This window comes from Manduca sexta, chromosome 24 (assembly GCF_014839805.1).
Source record: "Manduca sexta isolate Smith_Timp_Sample1 chromosome 24, JHU_Msex_v1.0, whole genome shotgun sequence".
Classification (NCBI taxonomy): Eukaryota; Metazoa; Arthropoda; class Insecta; order Lepidoptera; family Sphingidae; genus Manduca; species Manduca sexta.
Window position 1 is genome coordinate 13,394,698 of NC_051138.1, and position 23,084 is coordinate 13,417,781.

The 23,084-nt window shown below is 39.7% G+C and overlaps 1 protein-coding gene across 1 annotated transcript; it reads left to right on the top strand.

Moving 5' to 3' along the window:
• Positions 1 to 442: 442 nt before the first annotated feature.
• On the top strand, positions 443 to 13,774 carry LOC115450560. The gene is made up of 4 exons (XM_037442413.1): positions 443 to 1,169; positions 1,533 to 1,736; positions 2,260 to 5,310; positions 13,524 to 13,774. The coding sequence occupies exons 1-4, from the start codon at positions 443 to 445 to the stop codon at positions 13,772 to 13,774; spliced, it is 4,233 nt and encodes a 1,410-aa protein (XP_037298310.1).
• Positions 13,775 to 23,084: the final 9,310 nt, after the last annotated feature.

Genomic DNA, 23,084 nt, shown 5'->3' on the forward strand with positions numbered 1-23,084 from the left:
TCACCCCCTCACCAATTTTCACCCCTTTTTCACCCCCTCACCAATTTCACCCCCTTTTCACCCCCTCACCAATTTTCACCCCTTTTTTCACCCCCTCACCAATTTCACCCCCTTTCACCCCCTCACCAATTTTCACCCCCTTTTTCACCCCCTCACCAATTTCACCCCCTTTTCACCCCCTCACCAATTTCACCCCCTTTTCACCCCCTCACCAATTTTCACCCCCTTTTCACCCCCTCATCAATTTTCACCCCCTTTTCACCCCCTCACCAAATTTCACCCCCTTTTCACCCCCTCACCAATTTTCACCCCCTTTTCACCCCCTTATCAATTTTCACTCCCTTTCCACCCCTTCACCAATTTACACCTGCTTCTCACCCCCTCACCATTTTCACCTAAAACGGACCTTATTAAGTTATTAAGTTAGAGGAAAACACCCAATATGTCGGATCACGCCAACACAAGACTTGCCAAGACCAGGGCCGCTGCGAACATCGCCTCACACACCGGGATATCGAAAATTAAACCATCCCCTAACAGCGATAAAAATCGGACGGACAACCGGCATACGGACTCTAAGATTGACCCCAAACAAGAAACCAGACCTTTACGCACCATCCAATCCGACCAGGTGAGGAACTTGGCGACATACACAGTTGCGATCGCCGAGATAGCTCACCTAACCCGTTTTCTAGTGACTACAGACAAAGCCCTCCGCAAACAAGACAAGGAGGAAATAGTAGATCTGATGGCAGAGATAGATAAACTAAGCACCAAACAGCTGCCTGATATAATAGAGAAGATTAAAACTAACAACACTGAAACTACCGAAATGGACAGGGATAACAATACATCAATAATGGACACATATAAGACTGAAATTATTAACACTGTAAAACAGGAACTGGACAAGCACCTACAAGCGATAAATGACAATACCGAAAAACAAACTAAGATCATCGAAAAGATACAGCAACAACAACAACACTCGCGACCCATTTATCCCTACACATACAGCGCCGCGGCCGCGAGGCCCGCGCCCACATCAACACCAACAACCACAACAAGCACCCGACTACACACCGGCATGAACGGCCACCCAATAGAGCGAGTCGCACCGACAACAAACCGTCCAGCCATAATAGTCACTCCTAAAAACCAAGTTCAAAGTAAGCAACAGGCAGTCGCAGCGTTTAAAAGCAGCATTACCTTTAAAAAATCCACATACGCGCCCGTCAAGATACAAGCAATCTCCAATAATAAATTGCGAGTCGAGTTTGAAACAAACGAGCACCGAGAAGACGCACTTAGTCGCCTTAATAACTCTAGTGCGGTGAGTGCGGAGCCCGCGCGTAGCCTACGACCTATGTTTATTCTTAAAGGAATATCGTCAGAAACCCCACCGGAGGAAATCGTCGATATCATTAAGCAACAAAACCCCAATGTCTCAGCCGGAATAGATAACTTTAGCGACTCACATATCGTATTTAAATTTAAGCGGAAAAACAGAAACGAAAATATGTACAATGCAGTTTTTGTTTCGCACCCGACTGTATGGAGGCGAGTTGTGGAAATGGGGAGGGTCTGCGTGGATCACCAGAGGGTTCACGTCGAGGCCTTCTCCCCGTTCCTACAATGTTTCCGCTGCCTGCAGTTTGGCCACACACAGGCCAAATGTGCCGCCGATACACCACACTGTGCACACTGCGCCCAACCCGGACACACTATGGATTGCTGTGAGTCATACCAAAATAAGGCCACACCACGGTGTTTAAACTGCACCACACACAACAACAAATATAAGACCACAGGGAACGCCGAACACAAAGGAACTTCGCCCACTTGCCCCAGAATTATCTCCGTGCGTAACAAAATAAACTCTAGAATCGATTATGGACAATAGGAACAACTATAGTATTAACCAATTACAGATTGTACAGCTTAACTTAGATAGATCAAAGAACTGTTTACAGGAGTTCTTAGTGTCCTTCATGGCGGGTCCTTACCACATTGCCTTGCTATCCGAACCCTATTTGGGAACGGCTACGGCAGTTAGGAACATCCCTGGGGTAAATATTCATCAATTCCAAACGGGAGAGAACAATGTCAAGGCATGCATACTAACTAAAGTTAATTTACATGCAAATATCATAGGTATGTCACAATATTCTAACTCCAATCTAAGCGTAATCAAAATAATTATCGGAGGTAAAAGACTATATATTGCGTCGGTATACATTGAACCACGTGAAGACACAGGCAACACGATCAATTACACTCTACACTTCTTAAGATCAATACAAGGAAACCCAGTCGTGTTAGGAGGAGACTTTAACGGGTGGCACACCGACTGGGGCAGCAGGAAAACTAACAGACGCGGAGAAATAATAAGTGAATTAGCCACTTGCACAAACTTACACCCGTGCAATACCCCACTAACACCTACATTCATCACCACTACACACCACCAAATTAGATATTCGACAATAGACGTCACCTTCGTATCGGACTGCCTATGGGATTCGGTACGGAGGTGGCGGGTTGATTCAGAAATATGCTCTTCATCACAACACAAAGCAATCGTTTTCGGCATCAATCTGGGACTCGGCGGTAGCAACAACACCACACAACCAAATATACAAACCACTTTCCGCTACAAAAGCGCCAACGCCCACTGGGGCAGCTTTCGGGACTCCCTACTTACCAACCTAACGAGAGCCAATGTAGCGGACATAAATATACAAGATCTCGATAGCGAGGGACTTGAAGCCCTTATCGAGGAAGTTACCCAACAAATACACACTGCTTGTCGAGAGTCCATGCCGGTAAAACAGGAAGGCGCCAAACACAGGCCCCCCTGGTGGACAGAGGCATTGGACTCTCGCAAAGCTTCAGTTGTACAATTACACCGACAAATACACAGCGCCATTAGGAACGGGGAACAGACGGACTCCCTGGCCGGGAGGCTGCGAACTGAAAAGGCGCAATACGCCAGCGAAATACGGGCGGCGTCTTGCGAAAACTTTCGCAAGTTCTGCGAACTCCAGACCGGGGAGAACGTCTGGTCCCTAACCAACAGATTGCTAAAGGACGCGTCGCCTCGTCGACCACCGGTCACTGTTAGGATTGGGGACCGATACACCGAAGAAGGGGCGGAGACAGCCAAGGCGCTCCTTGAACACTTTTACCCTGACGATGGTCCGGACACCGAACCTAGACACACCTTATTACGTACGACACAATACACAACACCTAACACACCAGACGACCCGCCTTTTTCCTGCGAAGAGGTGCTAGAAAACCTAGAGACTATGAATCCCAAGAAAGCCCCGGGTCTGGATGGGTTAACTGCAGACATTTGTCTGCAGTTTGCACAGACATACCCGGACCTAATTACTAATATACTGAACCGATGCCTAGAACTGAAACACTTCCCCAAACAGTGGAAAGAGGCGTTTGTGAAAATAATTCCTAAACCCAGCAAGTCGGATTACTCTGACATCGGGGCCTTCCGCCCGATCGGTTTGTTGCCCGTCTTCGGCAAACTGTTGGAGCGGCTTTTTATCAAAAGAGTCATCTACAGGGCGTCCGGGAGCAATCACATGAATAATAAACAGTTCGGATTTCGTGAGCAAACTAACACAATATTAGCGCTACACACAGCTCTCGAGCTCATCAGGGAGGCGAAGAAGGAGAACCACCTCGCCGTCGCGGTGTCTTTAGACATCAAGGCGGCGTTCGACAATGCCTGGTGGCCGGCGCTCATGCACAGACTCAGGGAGACCAAATGCCCGAACAACATCTTCGGGCTTATTACAAGCTATATTACCGATCGCGCGGTCACTCTGAGTCATGCGGGGGCGCGGGTAACTAAGGGCATGTCCAAAGGGTGCATTCAAGGGTCCACTTGTGGGCCTATCCTTTGGAACCTCATCCTGGATGAGCTTCTCGACAAAACACTTCCTCCCGGATGCCACCTGCAGGCTTATGCGGACGATGTGCTGCTGGTCGCTACTGCGGCTGACGAACACACACTGACGCAAAACACCAACCAGGCCCTAGGCATCATCGCTGACTGGGGGAGGAGCGTCAAGCTAACGTTTGGCGCCCCGAAAACCCAAGCAATTGCCTTCACACCCCGGGCCAAGTCTGCGGGTCTTGTCATGGACGGGCATCGAATCGTTTTCGGGCGGGAGATCAAGGTGCTCGGGGTGATCATCGATGAAAAGTTAACATTTCACAAACACATACAATACGTAATAGAAAAAACCAGAAAAATTTTTAATAAATTGTGTCTATACATCAAACCTACCTGGGGGGCCCACACGGACAACGTGAAGACAATTTATAAACACGTCATCGAGCCAATAGTTACCTACGCGGCGGGTATATGGGGGCAGGCGGCGCTCAAAAAAGTGAATAGCAAATTATTATTGAGCATGCAGCGCGGATTTGCCCTCAAGGCAATCCGAGCATTTAGAACAGTATCAACCACTGCTGCCTTAGCACTCGCACAATTCACCCCACTAGACTTAAAGATACAGGAAATATATACATTAGAAAGAACACGACTTACCGGCACCACACCATACCTACCTGATGACATTGGACTGGAAACACCAACGCCTCCACATCTACTACTACACCCTTCCGATCGAATTTCTATCACATGCACATCGCCTCCTGGCAGGGAATCAACACACACATACACGGATACTGACACAAATACTGACACTGAAACTCACACTCAACAACAGTGTAACACTTACCATCACATTTATACAGACGGAAGTAAGCAAGACGACGGCAGGGTAGGAGCCGCCTTCGTGTGTTTTGATCCGGGAGGGAAAGTCATTGCGACACGCAAGATAAAACTTCATGGGTGCTGCACGGTCTTCCAGGCGGAGCTGCTCGCCATCCAACACGCGTGCCGGTGGGTTCTTGACCACAGATATAATCAAACATACATACACTCTGACTCACAATCAGCCTTATTATCATTAAAAATCCGCAGCAACACTCATCCAATTGTAACACACATTCACCGCATGGTGCATGAATATCAGAAGATAGGCACCATAAACTTTTCCTGGGTCAAGGGCCACGCGGGCATTGCGGGCAATGAGATGGCGGACGGGGCGGCCAGGGAGGCCTGCAACTTGCACAAATCCCCAGACTACTGTCGCTTTCCGCTGTCTTACGCCAAAGGACTGGCGCGTGGCTCCTCCAGGGAGGCCTGGCAAGCGAGGTACGACCAAGCCGAACAGGGCAGACGCACGTGGGCGCTCCTGCCCAGCCTAGAACAAATCCGTGAATTATGGCGGAAAACTAACCCAACATTCAATTTTACACAATTTCTAACTGGACACGGATACCACAGGGCATATTTACATAGATTCAAAATAACCAGCACAGATACCTGTGTATGTGACAACAACTCAACTCAAACAATCGAACACTTGATGCGACACTGTAACATATTTATGTCAGACAGACACAGACACGAGGCAATATGCGACAGATATGATGTTGATCCATATAATTTAAACAGCATACTGAGAACAAATAGCACAATTGAGTCATTTTTGGAACTAATAGACAATATATTCGGAAGGATCAAGGATATAAACACAAGAAACACTCATGGAAACAACGACACCCAATAAGCTCACACACCTCACCCTAATGTAACAGCTTATACTAGAGACAGCCGCGAAAGTGCTGATCCACCCTGCTCACTAAACACTGTAGCCGCTGTCGTCCAAGATCTGTTGATCGGAGAGGGGTGGGCATAATAATAGTCTCCGCGACCGTAATTAGTGGCTTTTGAACACTATCTCGTCTTACTGGGGCCGCGGACGGGATATTAATCATAGTATTACGTTTTGTGAACCGCAGGAACTGCGTGAATACAGGCATTCCGCCTGCACTGTGTTCGACGCGTAGGTCGAGATTAGGTAGTAAAGCAGAGTTTGAGCAAAGGGTGGGTCAACACAGAAGCAGCTAACTCGAAACACTCATAAAGTGCCAAATGATAAAAGGGTATTAACTGATACAATTTACGTATCGTAGAGTTAAGCACTTACAACAATGAATCGAACAACAATTATATAAGATTGTTAATGATAATGTTATAAACACTCGAAATGTAATATATAGATAATAAGAACTAAAAATTAGAATAACCACTGCGTGGGCTGTCATGCGACAAAAAAAAAAAAAAAAAAAAAAAAAAAAAAAAAAAAAAAAAATTATATAAGAATAAGAATAAGATAATTAGAATAAGAATGTATATTGATCAATAATATCACGTGATTTTCACTATAATTATGAGCACCACTGTTATAATTGATTAACTATGTAAAACAAACAGCAAAGGGTGGACGATCCGCCCTTTGCTTTTATATATATACCATACAAAAGTATTTATTGTCTTCCACCCAAAGCGATGTAAGAATGGGGGTGAGGGGACTACGTATCAAATAGCGGACCCCTCTCGCCCCCATCCCACCTTCCCGAATCACACACAAGTACCAGTCGATAAATAAACTAAACCTGAGTCGAATCATTGGGAAAAAAAAAAAAAAAAAAAAAAAAAAATTAATACTGTTATTGAATTTTGCCCCAAACATAAAGGCAACTGAATAGGTGGCTTTCAGTCTACGATGGAATTTCTGCCACATTTATTTTCCAACAATGGCTGTAATTGAAGTAATATTTATAGTTCGGTAACATTCGAATTGGCGAATAGGGGCCGAACTCGTTTGGAATATGAAGACGTTAGTGTCAACGAATTTTATCCGAGGGCAAATAACGAATTTTATTAATATGTATTGATTTACTTAATAAAATATTAGGACTAATAAAAATTTTAAATGCACATTATCTTAAAATTAAAATTACAGTATTTTTAGGATTTTATCGCGGTTTTCATTTTATAATTTTCTCTCAACGTTTTGAAGACATTGCAGCCTTCATGAATATGGGGCGGACTGAGTTGTTAGTCCGCGATAGACTTTGAAAATTAGTTTAATTTTAATTTCTAACATTCGCGTAAACATAAGAAAACATTATGCATAATATTACCTATAACATGTATCACGTGTATCGAACTGAATTAGCTCTTACCGAGTATTGAATTATAATGAATACCGGACTGATATAATTTAGGTCAAAATGAATAACTTTAGAAAACGAGTGTAACTGAACTATAAATAATAATAAAAAAAATTAACAATTTTGCAGTTTATTACTCTAATAATTCAAAATGACGGCGACTGGAAAATCCATAATTCTTAAAACTTTCGGCCTCATAAAACCGAATTTGGCTTCACCGCATGTGAATTGGCATTAGGAGTGTAAGCCACGAGTCTATTAGACTCATCGCCGATAGAGGCAATAGTTTCAAGCCGTTGAACTCGGAGCTAATAAAATGCTTTGTTTACGCGCCAACGACATCTGGCGGGCGATGGCACCGCTACCGAAACTATTAAACCTTGATATTAGGATAGTCAATAATTAAGTTTCATTCTAGAATTATTTAGAATGAAAAAATGCGGTATAGCTTCTCTGGAGAAACATCTCTAAAGAAGTTTTAGAATGAACACGATGTCTAAAAGTTAAAGGTACAGTAGTACAGATTTTGTCTTTCAATTACGCATACTGAATATTACTTTAAGACACTGAAAATTTTAATAATTTCGGATCACATAATATCTTGATTAGATAGATAAATTCATGTCTTACATGATTTATACTGAATTTTCAATCCCAAATTCTAAACATAATATTAAATTTATTATTTCACAGCTGATAATAATCTTGATTCGGAGAGGGTAAAACCATACTTAGAATTTACAAAACCGCAACTAACCGGCACACGTTGCAAGATAAATAGAAAAAATAATATACATCGAACAAACATTGCTCGTACAAAATAAAGATTCGGAAACAATAGCCTATTGTGTGAAAACCACTCTAATTTAAAACTGTTACAATACCCAAATTTTTGGTAACATGTAACCTTACTTAGTTGGCAATTTATATAAATGGTTATCCACTTACAGAATTTTATGACCTCTCATAACTTGAAAAGGATAGAGGTATAGGGTAAAGGGTTACCTACCGGACGGCTCTTAAGAAATAATTAGTCTATATTTTTAGAATCATTGGATTTACACAGTGCGCAGAAATAAGGAAGTATTAATGCAAGGGGCCTTAAATATTTTTTCCTTTTTCAAATATTTGCATAGCCGTAGTTCATGTAAGTAACAATTAAAGAGCGATGTCTTTATAGATATTATGTCAGTAACAGGCACAGGGCAATTTTCCTTGACATAATTGAATGTTCCGAGTTTTGTTTACCGATATGGACATTCGTGCTGCTTATCATTTGGTGAATAGGGAATAAATATGTTAGGCACCGCGCACACGTTTTTAAGTTGTTGCAGTCACACGACATAGAAGCTAGCAATAATTTATTTCAATACGCCTACTATAAAAACTATTTATTTAACTAATTATCTGATAATATACTATTCGTTACGGCCTTTTTATTAAAATCTCGTGCAATAATTTGTCAGCGTCTTCGTGATGTCTTATAGTCGTGAAAGAGAATTTATCGGTTTGAAAAAAATTTAAATGTACAAACAATAATCATCCTTATGGAGCTGATTCGTAACAGGAATAAAAGTTTTTCCAGTTTTCAACATTGTGGTGTAACTGTCAGAGCCCCTTTACCTTTGTAAACAAGGAAACACGGCATTCTTAAGTATTTTAAAACAAATCTGAAATATTTGAATGTCGAGGTTTATTCTATCCTTTGTGGTTACATCAAAGGTCCTAAATCATCCATTACTGCTTTAATACCTATCGTGGAAGTTTATAAGCAGGGGAAATCACTTACTATCAGGTAAGCTGCTTCCTTGTATTGATTAAGTGTTAATTGGTATGGGATTCAAAGTCAATCCTGCCTGTCCCCAACCTACATAGTCATGTGCAACAACAAAGGTAATAGACCTCCTTAGACAGATTAGATAAGTTCTATATCACCCACAAAATATTTATGACAAAAAATATTACAGAGATTATTTTTAAATATTCCACGCTCTGGCTGATCGCGGGCCAACAGTTAATTAACTTCAATTGTTTCAGGTCATCGGACGCAGACAATTTATTTAAGTTCATAACCAACATTTTTAAAGAAGATATTCAAATGCAAAAAATTTATTCATGATTTTGGCTACGTAGGTCCATTGCTACATACATATGCTTTTGGTGCTTATAAATATTTAGAACATAGATGCTTAGATCTAGCCTTAAACTAATTAATAAGTTTATAGCAATGAGGTAATACATTTGACAGCAAAAAAATGAATCGCGGTAGCAAATATTATATTATTAATCACGTGGTAGACAATAAAAATTTGTTTTAATATACGAGAATGGTAAGGTAAATAGAAAAGTAATTAATAGGGGAATATCGCGTTATTATAAACCAGAAGCAAATGCCATTACCAGATACAAGATAGTGATATAACGAAAGATAATGACGTGGTCCCCTAAAAAGCACTTGTTCGATGTTATATAGCATAATGGCAAACCGTTTACCGTTCCCTGATAATGAGCTAGTGAAGTGATATTTCTTTGAATCAGAGGCAGTTTTGTTTATAACAAATAGTACATCTTATTTCCCATTGTTATTAAACAAAAATACGTACATTTATTAAGACTAGTCAAAAGAATTAAACAGTATAGTTAGAGACGAGAAATCAAGAACAAATTTGTGCTCCAAAAGTGATTACTTATTGATTTGATAAGTCATTGTCTAAATTAAAATGTTTGTGTGACAAGATGTCACCGCGTTCTTAGAGTATATCAGTATTATTTATAAAAAAATCGCAAAGCTATGATTAATTAAAATATAAATTTACTCGATCAGCTGTAAGTCAAACCGCGCCATCTTGCCTCTTAACAAGGTTTAAACTAGGAAACCGTTGATGTTTTTGACAGCTATTTAATCAGGGCCCTTATTCTGTATGATTGTGTTAACGCGTAACGCGGCCGTGTCATGTTATCTTCGAGAAATGTGCGTGGAATGGTATTCTGTATGCCAAATTTCTATAGTCCTAAACATGATGCGTTGTGTTACGTGCTTGTTACACACTGTCAAAATAACGTGCGGGATAGAGAATAAGGCCCCAGTTAAATTACCTCTTAACGCTAAAATAAGTTTATAAGTAAGACGTTAATAATACTTAATATATTAATATTGTGGTATTATTTATATATTTAATGAAAACATTAATTGGACATTTGAAAATTTTACGAACGGACGAAAAAATCAACCACGACTCAGTTTTCTATATGACAATGGATCATCATCAAGCGGAATTACATACACTACAGTAAGTATTATTACAATGATACTAATTAAAACAGGTAGATAAAAAAAAACTAACTTACTGATCTTTCATATATGATGCGCGTACGCGGCGCGGTGTCCAGATTTCACAGTTTGTGAAATTGCTTTCTGCAATTTATCCTCATTATTCGGAATCGTAACTAAATGTGGTAATTACGGCGCGGAGTTAATCCACGCGAGGATTTAATTTGCTCATTAAAATAATAATTATGGCGCACTAGTGAAATCCTTCGTTGTAATTTATAGCAGATGATAGTTTTAATAGTAATATGGATTTCTCTTGAATCAATTATTAGCAAATATTTACATAATATAAATTATAACACAGAAGGAATTATTAAAATCCGGTAAAAATCAACAAGTTATATCCAAGTCTTTGAATTTCAGTGGAAGAGGTAATTAACAAGAAACAGAAAAGAGACGAAATACCCACACGTGATGTCATCGGGAATTACGACGCGTGCAAAAGAAAGAGATGAAGCGATATCCCCACATCGCGCCCACTTCTGCACATTACAATATTTTAAATATGAATTACTCGCTCAATTTTTAATAAATTTTTATGCAGTTCCGCAGGAGTGTTTCTTTTTCGTATTATTAACCATTACACATAGAATAATGTACAAAATCAAGGATAGGCCGGTCCCCTATTCTGTTGCAGTTGAGAGCACTATTTTTTTTTTTTACACGGGAACAGCATAGTCCCCATTTCACCTACTGGTAAGAAGAGTGGGTTCCAATGGAATGTCGACTGACGAGATATGATAACCCCTCGACATTCGACATAATGGTGCCGGCCTGTTGGAACCGGATATACACAGGCTGATCCCGGAACGCGACACACTTACGTGGGCCACTATGGCGGATTTTAATACCTTGTGTACGGTGGTCGCTATCCGAGCGGATATGAAATATATCCTACCACCAGCAATAAGTATATTCTACACCGCATACAACACAATACAAATAAACCTTTGAAATACGTGCGACAACAGTCGGTCTTATTCCTAAAAAGCAATCTCTTATTTAATTATACATTATAAATGAAGAACAGAGTTATCTCCAGATAAAACAAAAACGGATTACATTTGCAGTTTGTATACCGTTCAGCGAAAGTCGATTCTATTTTTGTCAACTATCTTTAGCCTGATCAAACTCACTTCTATTACCTTCCAGATCCAGTTTCGTTCTCATGGCTGTTAATAGATGATCACGCAAAAATATACCGCTTGCAGAACCAACGCTTATATTAACAAGCCTGTAGCGGCGTAAAGATAGACGCCACTGTAGAGGAACAGATGGTTGCGTTCCTCTATAGAGGGGGAGATTTCCAGTCAGGCAGATGTTGCGCCTGACCGGCCGCGGCCCCTCCAACGGTTCCTATTCGGAGATGGTATATATGCAACGCGTCGCTCAAATTGTGCAAGCGTGATTCAGGATCGACGTCGCCATCTATCGTGATTGCTGTGTGATATCACTGTAGTTGCGTCACTGCATCGATCCTCTTGCAGTTCCGGCGATGTTGACAAGATGGCGGTATATGCACTAATTGTACCGCCACATCACTCCCCCCCGGAGACCGGAGGTCGAAAGTCTTCAGGTCTTCAGTCGAGTCTTCGATGCTAAGCGTATAGCATGTCGGTGCCAGAGAGTAGATGCCCCAGTGCGTCGGGGTGTAGATGTCCCAGTGAGTCGGGATGAAGATGCCCCAGTGAGTCGGGGTGAGATGCCCCAGTGAGTCGGGGTGTTGATGCCCCAGTGAGTCGGGGTGAGATGCCCCCAGTGAGTCGGGGTGTGGTCCCAGTGAGTCGGAACCGTGCGCAATTGGCCCTAGTGAGTCAGGGGCTGTGCGCGGTAGTCAGCTCCTTTGAAGCGAAGCTGAGAGTACGATTCCAGTGAGTCGGAATCGATGTTGCGTCCTCTGCGATGAGTTCGGTGCGTCACGTGGCTATACCGCGACAACCGGCGAATGCTGCCCGTAGATGGTCCGGCTGTAGCGCAGTTGTGCCGTGACGTTGGAGCCGAAGTCCGTGCAGGAGTGCCGAAGGTACCAGGCTTGCATTGGCAGCATGCGTGTGGTAACCTTAATGGCGAGTGCTGGCTGGCTGTGCGAAGGTGATGAGCGCCAATCAAGGCAGTTAGCGCCTTGAACAGGTGACACTCGAACTGACGGCCTCGATCTGTTGTCACGCGTGTCGGACAACCGAATCTAGCCACCCAGCCGGATACAAGAGCAGCGGCACAGGATTCCGCTGAGATGTCTTGAAGTGGAAACGCCTCAGGCCATCGCGTGAACCTGTCGATGACTGTGAGGCAGTATCTGAAATTAGATGAAGGAGTTAGCGGCCCTACGATGTCGAGATGTATATGGGAGAATCTCGACGAAGGAATTTGGAAAGTGGAAAGGGGGGATGTGGTATGGCGAGTAACTTTGCATTTTTGGCATTGCAAACATTGCCTAGTCCACTCTCTACAATCTTTGCGTATCCCAGGCCACACGAATCTTTCGGTGACAAGTCGCACTGTAGCTGATCTTCCAGGATGATGAAGATTGTGCAACATGTCAAAAACTTGCTTTCTGAACTCCGGAGTGACATACGGACGAGGTGGTTTCACGGAGACGTCGCAGATATCGGTACTGAGCTGTGAAGAGTCTCAATTTTTTTTAATTTTAATGTAGAGCCGCGTCGGAGCAAATCTTGCAGCTCTGGATCGCTCGCCTGAGATTTTGCAAGATTTTCATAGTTCACGGCAATAGTGACCTCTTCAATTCGAGAAAGCGTGATTCAGGATCGACGTCGCCATCTATCGTGATTGCTGTGTGATATCACTGTAGTTGCGTCACTGCATCGATCCTCTTGCAGTTCCGGCGATGTTGACAAGATGGCGGTATATGCACTAATTGTACCGCCACATCACTCCCCCCCGGAGTGAATGGGATACCGATCAGGAATCGTTCTCGCATTTAGCGCTTTGTAATCGCCACACGGTCTCCATCCACAATCTTTTTTCTTAACGAGATGCAGTGCGGACGACCAGGGACTTTCTGAACGTCGGGCCATACCTGAACTTAACATGTCCTCAAATTCCTTTTTTGCAGCTTGCAAACGTCGTCGTCGACGCCATGACTACGTCGTCACACTTCGGCAGGGATCGGCAGTTTCCGACGCTACAATCGCGTCGGGATTCGTCTGCGTCGAAGACGGTGTGTGGATTGGCCCTCGCCTCAGCCTGTCGTCGCGCCGCATGCCTGAAGCGGCGTCATCATTGGACCGTCGCCGCCCCCCTGCCGTTCATTCATGCTGCGTCGGCGCTCAGCTGGTCGAGGATATAACGGCATCGATCAGCTGAGCCATTCAATGATGTGGCGGTACAATTAGTGCATATACCGCCATCTTGTCAACATCGCCGGAACTGCAAGAGGATCGATGCAGTGACGCAACTACAGTGATATCACACAGCAATCACGATAGATGGCGACGTCGATCCTGAATCACGCTTGCACAATTTGAGCGACGCGTTGCATATATACCATCTCCGAATAGGAACCGTTGGAGGGGCCGCGGCCGGTCAGGCGCAACATCTGCCTGACTGGAAATCTCCCCCTCTATAGAGGAACGCAACCATCTGTTCCTCTACAGTGGCGTCTACCTTTACGCCGCTACAAGCCTTATAAAACCTGACGCGGGAAATACACCTTAATGTGCAATTAAAATTAAAAGCATAGATACCAAACACATTTACTGTGTAACAGGAGCGTTTGTGCGAAATTTTCTCCTGTGGTAGCATCGTTCCGCCTTTTACACCAATTTCATGTTTCAAACGGGAAGTAAGTGAAAATATCGCCTGACCGCCGGTCCACTGCGAAGATGGGTGTAAACGGTGGATGCGGGCATAAATAAGAGATTTTGTCTCTGCACGGAATGTTCTGTAAAGCTTTTGAAATGCAGAGGCTATTTGCCATTTGTTTTTTTTTTTTGTACGCAAATTATGTGGAAAATGACAGTACTACACTGTAGATATTTTTCTACAGCATAAATGAACTGTCTCAGCCGGAGTAGGAAAGAGCAGAAAACTAAGATGATATCCTGGCGTTGCAGTTCGCGTGAGATATTTAGTAATCCCGAATTTTTTTTTACCAATTCCTTTGTGGCATCACAAAAGCTTGGAATAGTCTAACCTGTTTTTAGTAACCTTTTACTGAGTAATCTGGCAACTCTTATAGTTGCAGTTTTGCGGCTTTCCAACAATTTCGGAACTACCAAAATGGTTCCAAGCCGGCATAACTGTCTCGACTGCCGAGGGGTAATCATCTCTCGTCAGTCGACATTTTATTGGGCCCGGCTCTACTTATAATCAGGTGCAGCAGGTTCACAAAAAAAAAATGTATAACTGTCAGAGCTAAGGCTAAGTAAGATTCTGTTTATTAATATCTATCTTAATATATTATAACTAGCTTTTGCCCGCGGCTCCGCCCGCGTTATAAAGTTTTTCAGGCTAAAGTTTTCCGTTATAAAAGTAGTAGTTTCCCGGGAGCCTATGTTCTTCCCAGGGTCTCAAACTGTCTCCATACCAAATTTCATCTTAATACGTTGGGTAGTTTTTGAGTTTAATACGTTCAGGCAGACAGATGCAGCGGGGGACTTTGTTTTATAATATATTTTTTAGAACTTTTTAAGTGAAACATTCCCGTCATACATCATTGTTGCATAACTTTAACCGTTTACGCAGCGCAGGCAACGGAAGCTCTCAAAACTCATAATTTTCCCCGTTTTTGCAACATGTTTCATTACTGCCCCGCTCCTATTGGGTATAGCGTGATGATATATAGCCTATAGCACTCCACGAACAAAGGGCTATCCAACGCAAAAAGAATTTTTCAGTTTGGACCGGTAGTTCCTGAGATTAGCCATTACTGCCCCGCTCCTATTGGGTATAGCGTGATGATATATAGCCTATAGCACTCCACGAACAAAGGGCTATCCAACGTAAAAAGAATTTTTCAGTTTGGACCGGTAGTTCCTGAGATTAGCGCGTTCAAACAAACAAACAAACAAACAAACAAACAAACAAACAAACAAACAAACTCTTCAGCTTTATATAATAGTATAGATATCAGCCCTGTATTATATACTTGCCCACTACTGAGCACGGGCCTCCTCTACTACTGAGAGGGATAAGGCCTTAGTCCACCAGGCTGGCCAAGTGCGGATTGGTAGACTTCACACACCTTCGAAATTCCTATATAGAACTTCTCAGATGTGCAGGTTTCCTCACGATATTTTCCTTCACCGTTAAAGCGAACAATAAATTCACACATGATTTTAGAAAAGTCAGAGGTGTGTGTCCTGGGGATTTGAACCTGCGGACATTCGTCTTGGCAGTCCGTTCCACACCCAACTAGAATATCGCCGGTGTATACAGCTTAATATACCACAAATGTAAAGATGTTTAATGATTTCTGTTCAGCGCCTTCTACGTGTACTTCCAAAAAACATGTTAATATTGAAATAAAACTATGAATTTTATCGCGGTTATAACCACGACAAAATCCGTGAATACTATAATTAAAATTTGCCTTTGACTGCCTCGGTGGCGTAGTTGTATTGCATGTCCGGTACAATAGCGCTCTGAGGTTCTGGGTTCGAATCCCGGGTCGGGCAAAGTGATATTTGGGTTTTTCTGCTCAGTATCAGCCCGGAGTCTGGAATTTGTGCTCGATATGGCGATAGGCTCGCCCCCTATCACATCATGGGACGGAACATACTTGGCGAAAAGTGGGTGCCCTAGTTGCGCCTCTGCGTACCCCTTCGGAGATAAATGCGTGATGTTATGTATGTTATGTATTAGAAGTACACGCAGCAGGCGCTCAACAGATTTAATGAAAAGTAGCACACAGAGAGACTATTCTCGACTTCAGTTATATAAACTACTGTTATCCAACAAAACAATATGCAAATTAATACATAATTCATTTACAGGAAAAGTAGTTTTATTTTATTTTATTATTATTAATTATTTAAATATCAAAGAGTTTCGTAACAATGTTCAAAAATTCCTTCCTTGTTTGTATGTGAATGATGTATCAACTCTACAGTCGTAATACAAAAAGTTTCAAACTCCCGCTATATCTACCACCACCTACATTATCCCTTTATCTTAAAATTGACTACATATTCGCACGTGGCCGTATCCAGGAAAAGGGGGATGTGTGGTCCCTCTGAATATTATAGCTATTATTGGAAATACGATTATGTATGCTAATAAAAAAATATATATAAGTACCTTCATTATGTCTCGAAATTAATCATTTAGTTTTTCGGCAAACATTATAATACCAGAGCTGTGTTGATGATTTATTGGTGAGAATGGGCCTCCTCCACTCCTGAAAGGGTTTAGTTTATCATGCTGGCCTAACTAGACCTAGCTATATACACTAGTGGGTTGACAGACTTCACATACTCCCATAATTCTTACATGTTTATGTTTTTTTAAGATTGTTCTTACATCGTAATCTTGAAAAATGTAAAATTTTGAAACCTGATCTTTGTCTTTGCAGTCCATTATACTTCCAACTGGGCTATTAGTTTAAAACATACTTTTATCTAGATTTCTTTATATTATCTCCAATAAATTTCAAGCATACTCCAACTATACAGAGCTTCAAACATACTGTATTAAAAGACAAACACAAATTAACAAACTGTTTCTGAGTACAGTCAAGCCGTGACTTACAAACTTGGGCCCATATTGTTCTCAGCGTTGTGTTGTCAACAATTCGGCGACATAAAGGCTCCAAGTTGAACGATACAAGCCGCGAATTATGTTCCTATCACAAACCAAGGTTGAATAAATTAGTCAACTATGATTTTAAAGAGATTGCGATCGAAGTATCTGGTGGATTATAAACTTTTTACTTTCGTTTTTTTTACCATAAGAAAATCCGAAATTTAGCAGCATTATCATCATTTCTACTTTATGATTAACATCATGAATAATTATAGAACACAATATCTTACTTTAAGAATTTATGTTACTCAATCAAAATTGTAAAATAATTCACTATACAAAATAGATCAAAGTGAATATATATAAAAACAGACGTCACAAATGAAACGAGAAATTGTAATTATAACTTGGAAATAATACAAGATAGAGACGAAACCACATACTCCGAACTTTCTCTTACACTTCGAACATACGTATATGTAAAATAAACCAACTTAGATAATATTCGAACTAACGAATTCAGTTCGATGATATAGCAGTTGTATCTCGTTATAAGTTAAGTTTGATGACGTCTTCTGTACAAATTATAAAACAAAGACCTCCGTTAAGTCTGTCTGAACACGATAAACTCAAAACTACTGATCACATTACAGTGGCACGGAGATAGATTGAGACATAGATGTAATATAGCAGGACTTTCATTTTGAAAAATTATTGCACGCGGGTGAAGCCGTTAGCAAAAGCTAGTACTACGATATACTTGTGAATTTATGAAGATACAAACCGTTGAAGAGGTTTGGAAATTATTTGGTCTACAGATAGATAAGTCCTGCATTCAGATTATAGATTTTATTATCCCGGAAAAGTGTAGAGTGGGACCTTATTTCTGGGAAAATATTTTAAAACTATTTTTTTTTATGATATAGGCAAACAATGGTTCACGTGATGGTAAGTGATCATCGTCGCACATAAACATGATGCTGGCATAGAGATGTGTTGCCAACCTTTTAGGTTGGCACGCCAGGTCGTGTCTGTCCGGAAATGCTGCTGGGAGGCTAAGTTTCTATTTTGTTATAAATTGAAATATTTTAGAGCATGATACGATTTTATAGAAAATGCACTCTTATGTTGAATTCAATCTAGTTATGTACCCTAAATATGTCTTTTTAATTAACTTCAAAAAAAGGAAGAGGTTATCGATTCGACGTGAATGTTTTTTTTAATGTTTGTTACCTCAGAATTCGCTCATTTATGAACCGATTTGTAAAAATATTTTTTTATTCGAAAGAATATACCTCCAGATGGTCCCATAAATATTTTTTCAAAATCGATTCAGTACAATGGTTTTAAAAGTTAAAAAAAAAGAAACAAGAATAATTATGTCGTTCAAAAAACAAAATCCCGAATTTTGCTTTCTTGTGACGTTTTTATTTATATTTTTGCATCGGGTTTGATTGAGTGTACTTCTTACATACTTATACATTTAGTATAATACCTCTTCCCATTTTCAGAGGTTGGCAGAAGCGTAACATTTCAGCGCGATAATCGTATTATGAGCAAAACACAACTACGCCATCGAGACAGTCTATTTTTTACAAACACAAAAAAGCAAAAAATAAAAAAGAAATAAACAAAACCAAAACCAAAAAATAAATTCAATTTTCACATAACAGGTATATACTGGACACTAATTTTGGAGTCCGTGCCTTATTAAAATTTAACTTAGACAAATACCTATACATGAACAAATATAGGAAAGCAATGTGCTGCCAGCGTACAAAGTCAGCAAGTCAGATCGTCGCCGGAGATGAACACACCGCCGCAGCACAGCAAATGGAAGCTATTAAGGTTACATTTAAATTTGTGTAGTCCACTACCCTATTGCTTCCCCTGTTACATATAGCTGGTCAAATGTAGGTGTATTTCACTCCCTGCCCCGAAAAAGGGGAAAGAAAAAAGTGAAACACGATTTATGTGTTTGGTATTACTCTTTTCACTGTGTATGTTTGTAAGTAGTAAACGCATACGCCTTTTAATTGATTTGAAAGAAATTTAGCTCATAGTTGAGCTATGCAATTAAAATTAAACAATGTTTCCGAATATTTGCTCATTTGGTGCCTAATTAAAATTGTAGCTTAACTAGCAATTTTAATTAGGCACCAACTCCAAATTTGTTATGCAGTATACATGTTAGGTAAAATATTTTTTTTGGTTTTGGGTAGTTTTTGAAGGCGCTTTAATTTTTTGTTATTTTAGCCACCAAGTATCATAAATGTTTTTTTTTGTAAAATAGTACAAGGCACAACCTTACGATAGAATTAATATTTTGTGAATATAGGAATTAAATTAAAAGTGAATTCAAAGTTATTCTAATTATTTTTTTCATTAAATAAGCATTGAGATAAATTTTCTGAATCTCAGGAACGTTCTCCCCACTCGTGACTTCTCAAAGAATATTTTCAACATAAGTTTTATTTTGCAAAAGTTATCCCAAAATGAATAAGTTTTACAAGAATTGTTCGGCAAGCCAATGAAGTTTGCGAACGAAATTTTGAAAATTAAATGCAAAAGATGGTGGAATCGCGACCACCTGCTCAATAGAGATGGGAATCGAAGAACGAAAGTGTAATGAAATATGTGGATCAAATTAATCTGATTTGGAAATTTTGAGAACTGATGAAATCGTTATACGAGAAAATATGTAATTATTATCACTAGATATTTCCAGGTTAAAAAGCGGCGATAGCCTAGTTGGTTGTGGAACGGACTGCCGAGACGAATGTCCGCATGTTCAAATCCCAAGGGCACACACCTCTGACTTTTCTAAAAAAATCATGTGTGTATTCTTTGTGAATTTATCGTTCGCTTTAACGGTGAAGGAAAACATCGTGAGGAAACCTGCACATCTGAGAAGTTCTCTATAGGAATTTCGAAGGTGTGTGAAGTCTACCAATCCGCACTAGGCCAGCGTGGTGGACTAAGGCATTATCCCTCTCAGTAGTGGAGGAGGCCCGTGCTCAGCAGTGGGCAAGTATATAATACAGGGCTGATATTATTATTATTATTATTATTTCCAGGTTATCGCACGTGTTACTCTCTAATCTGTGTACATAGAAATAATGTATGTATGTTTTTATGTTGCTTATGGCTTTCAGAATTGGAGCGATTGTATAATTTTTTTTGGGAGATCTGATCAGTCTAGCAAGTTATCCTGTAAAACTTGTTATGAATCGGATTAACTATTTCTTGTCCTTGTAAATTCTGTGTCATCGATAGTATCTGATTATAGATTATTATAATTAGTAATTCCGGTTCGAAGCCTTGACAGATAGCAAGCTTTATTTATAATAATTATTAGTTTTATTGTTATATAATCGTTTATAAAATATAAATAATATACATTTATTTATTACACTTTTTTGTGTATAAAAATTTAAAGTATAAACATAAGGGATGATTATATAATTAAAAGTATAATTGGCGGATTTATCGGATGCCGTACTAATACTACGTAATCTATAAACAACGGAGTAAAATGGGTGGTAACATGTATATTCTCTATCGTATATTATTATTCATAGAATAAAAAGACGTTTAAGTCCATATGATACGTAGATACTTACTTATATATTACGTTACATAAATAAAATGTAGTTAAGATTAAGGCGATACCTCAAGGTCCATTTTCATACATTTTGTTTCACCTTTAATCTGGGTAACTAAACAAGTATTGGCAAGTAAAGAATTTAAATTCACGTCTAGTTAGTGATTAGTTCTCGCAGTTGAAAGAAAAACGTAAAAATAATTAATAATCATGGATATTTCTGCCTTTAAAATTTTGTCATATTAAGATTAAAGGTGAAACAAAATGTATGAAAATGGACCTTGAGGTATCGCCTTAACGTATATTCTGTAGACACGAACATCCATATAAACTATTTGTTCTAAATATGAACTAAAATGGCAACCAAAAGTCACTGTTATAACTTATTTAATCATTTGAACAACAAATAAATTGACTTATTTGACTGATATTTTTATTCAGTAGATTCGAGTTCTTGTATCATGAGCGCCACTCCGTACACAACCACAAGCTGTTAATATTGATCATACTAAAGTCAGTTTGAATGGATCGCAGTTCAATTCAGTTGAACACAGTGATTGTTCATATATATCGATGAAAGCCAGCTTATGACTAAATTTCTAGCAACAATTACACCACTTCAACATAAAATACAAACCTAACCGAATCAAATCAGGCCAAGTACATCCCTACTAGATAAATTTAACTGGTTTTAATCATAAAAACTTATTACCAAGTTCCCTTTGTAATCTGCGCTGATTAAAAATATTCTCATTCAATTGTTTCGGCATGTAATTTGATTAAATCCGCCCGCGAAAATTAAATTTAAATGATTCACGGAAACAATCAAAGGTTCTGTGATAGTGTAATTTATATTCGCGTGCGTGGACGTACCGAATGCAGTTATTAAATCATTAAATTTTCACACACTTATTACCTGTGTTGTGTTAAAAATTAATTTCCTTATTAGCGTAATGTGAGTTTATCATATTCTTTGTAATGTCATTGTCGTGATCATACCATTTACAATGGATTACATTATGTTTTCTGTGCAAGTGTCCGTTAAAACCATTTAGATTATTAAGGAATTCTGTTTACATTTAGTATTTTTCCCTTGTAAACACGATGGGATTACAATACGTTTCTTCTAAAGCTATCTATCGACACATCCTTTAATACCCAGGAAAAAGAATTTCCAATAACATTTTTTATGGGTTTAATAACAATTTCTTACCTTTGGTAACATTTTAACTATAGTCAACAGATGGCGCGGCAGTAAGGTTAAAAAGGTTATTTTGATTTATAGTTATTCGATAAAGTTTATATATAACCGTTACAGATGAGTTTGATAGTCAGACTAAGCCATTATTTGTTACATTATTATATGTATTATATACAAATAAAACTAATAAATAAATACTTAATAAAATAAAACAAAACAAAACCGGCCCATACATAATAATGTGCCCGATGGGATGTAAAACTCATTAGAATTTAAAAAATCTCAAAAAGTATGTGAGTGTTTACTAAGATTTATATTAAGAAAAAAAGAATTCGTGTGCAAAATTTCACGCTTCTGTTTATCGGTTTGAGCTTGTTGCTGACTCAGTATAGCAAATATCAAAATTAATGGCAACATACTAAGATAGAACGTCATAGCTCTTTCTACGCAAAAAACATGGCGATTATAAATGATCATCCCAATTTTTGCATGGTATTGAAGGAATAATAGTTTAATGCTTATTCTCATTCTACATAAATACAATCACCATCAATATGAAAATCCAGAACGGTTTGGATTGCATCCATACAATTGCGCACGTCCTAGCAGCTGCCGTATCCGGTACGTACTGCTCAATTTGATTTGTACTTTGGCACTGCTAATTGCGGTTGCAGGCGAAATGTGCTGAATTTAATATCTGATAGAACAGAGAGACAATAAAATGTTAATTCCAGTTTACGGTTTCGATTTTCGAAAATTATTAAATCATTGCCTGTCTGTGATGGATTGTGTCGGTGGCGTGGTGTTTCACCGCACGACTGTAGTGCTAAGGCTCCGAGCTAGATCCCCGTGTCGGACAAACTGATAATGAGTTTTGCTATTTAGGATCAGCCTAGAGTCTGAAATTTGTGCTCATATATATGCGTATCATCACACAGAAAATATATGGCGGAAAATGGGTGCAACAGTTGCATCCTCCAGGAGGCCTGTGTAAATTAGTGGACTTCCTGTGGCCTGCGGCTGGTGATAAAGATGCTGATGACGTTGCTGCTATTTGTGCTGAATATCAGATGGAACAAATTTATTTTTGTATAATGCCATAGACAGTAGAATATAAACATTTATAA

Coding starts and splice junctions, on each gene's coding strand:
- LOC115450560 (XM_037442413.1), top strand. CDS start 443: ATGTCGGATCACGCCAACACAAGACTTGCCAAGACCAGGGCCGCTGCG. Junction 1,170..1,532: donor TCCTAAAAACCAAGTTCAAA/GTAAGCAACAGG, acceptor TGTACAATGCAG/TTTTTGTTTCGCACCCGACT. Junction 5,311..13,523: donor GCCCAGCCTAGAACAAATCC/GTGAATTATGGC, acceptor CCTTTTTTGCAG/CTTGCAAACGTCGTCGTCGA.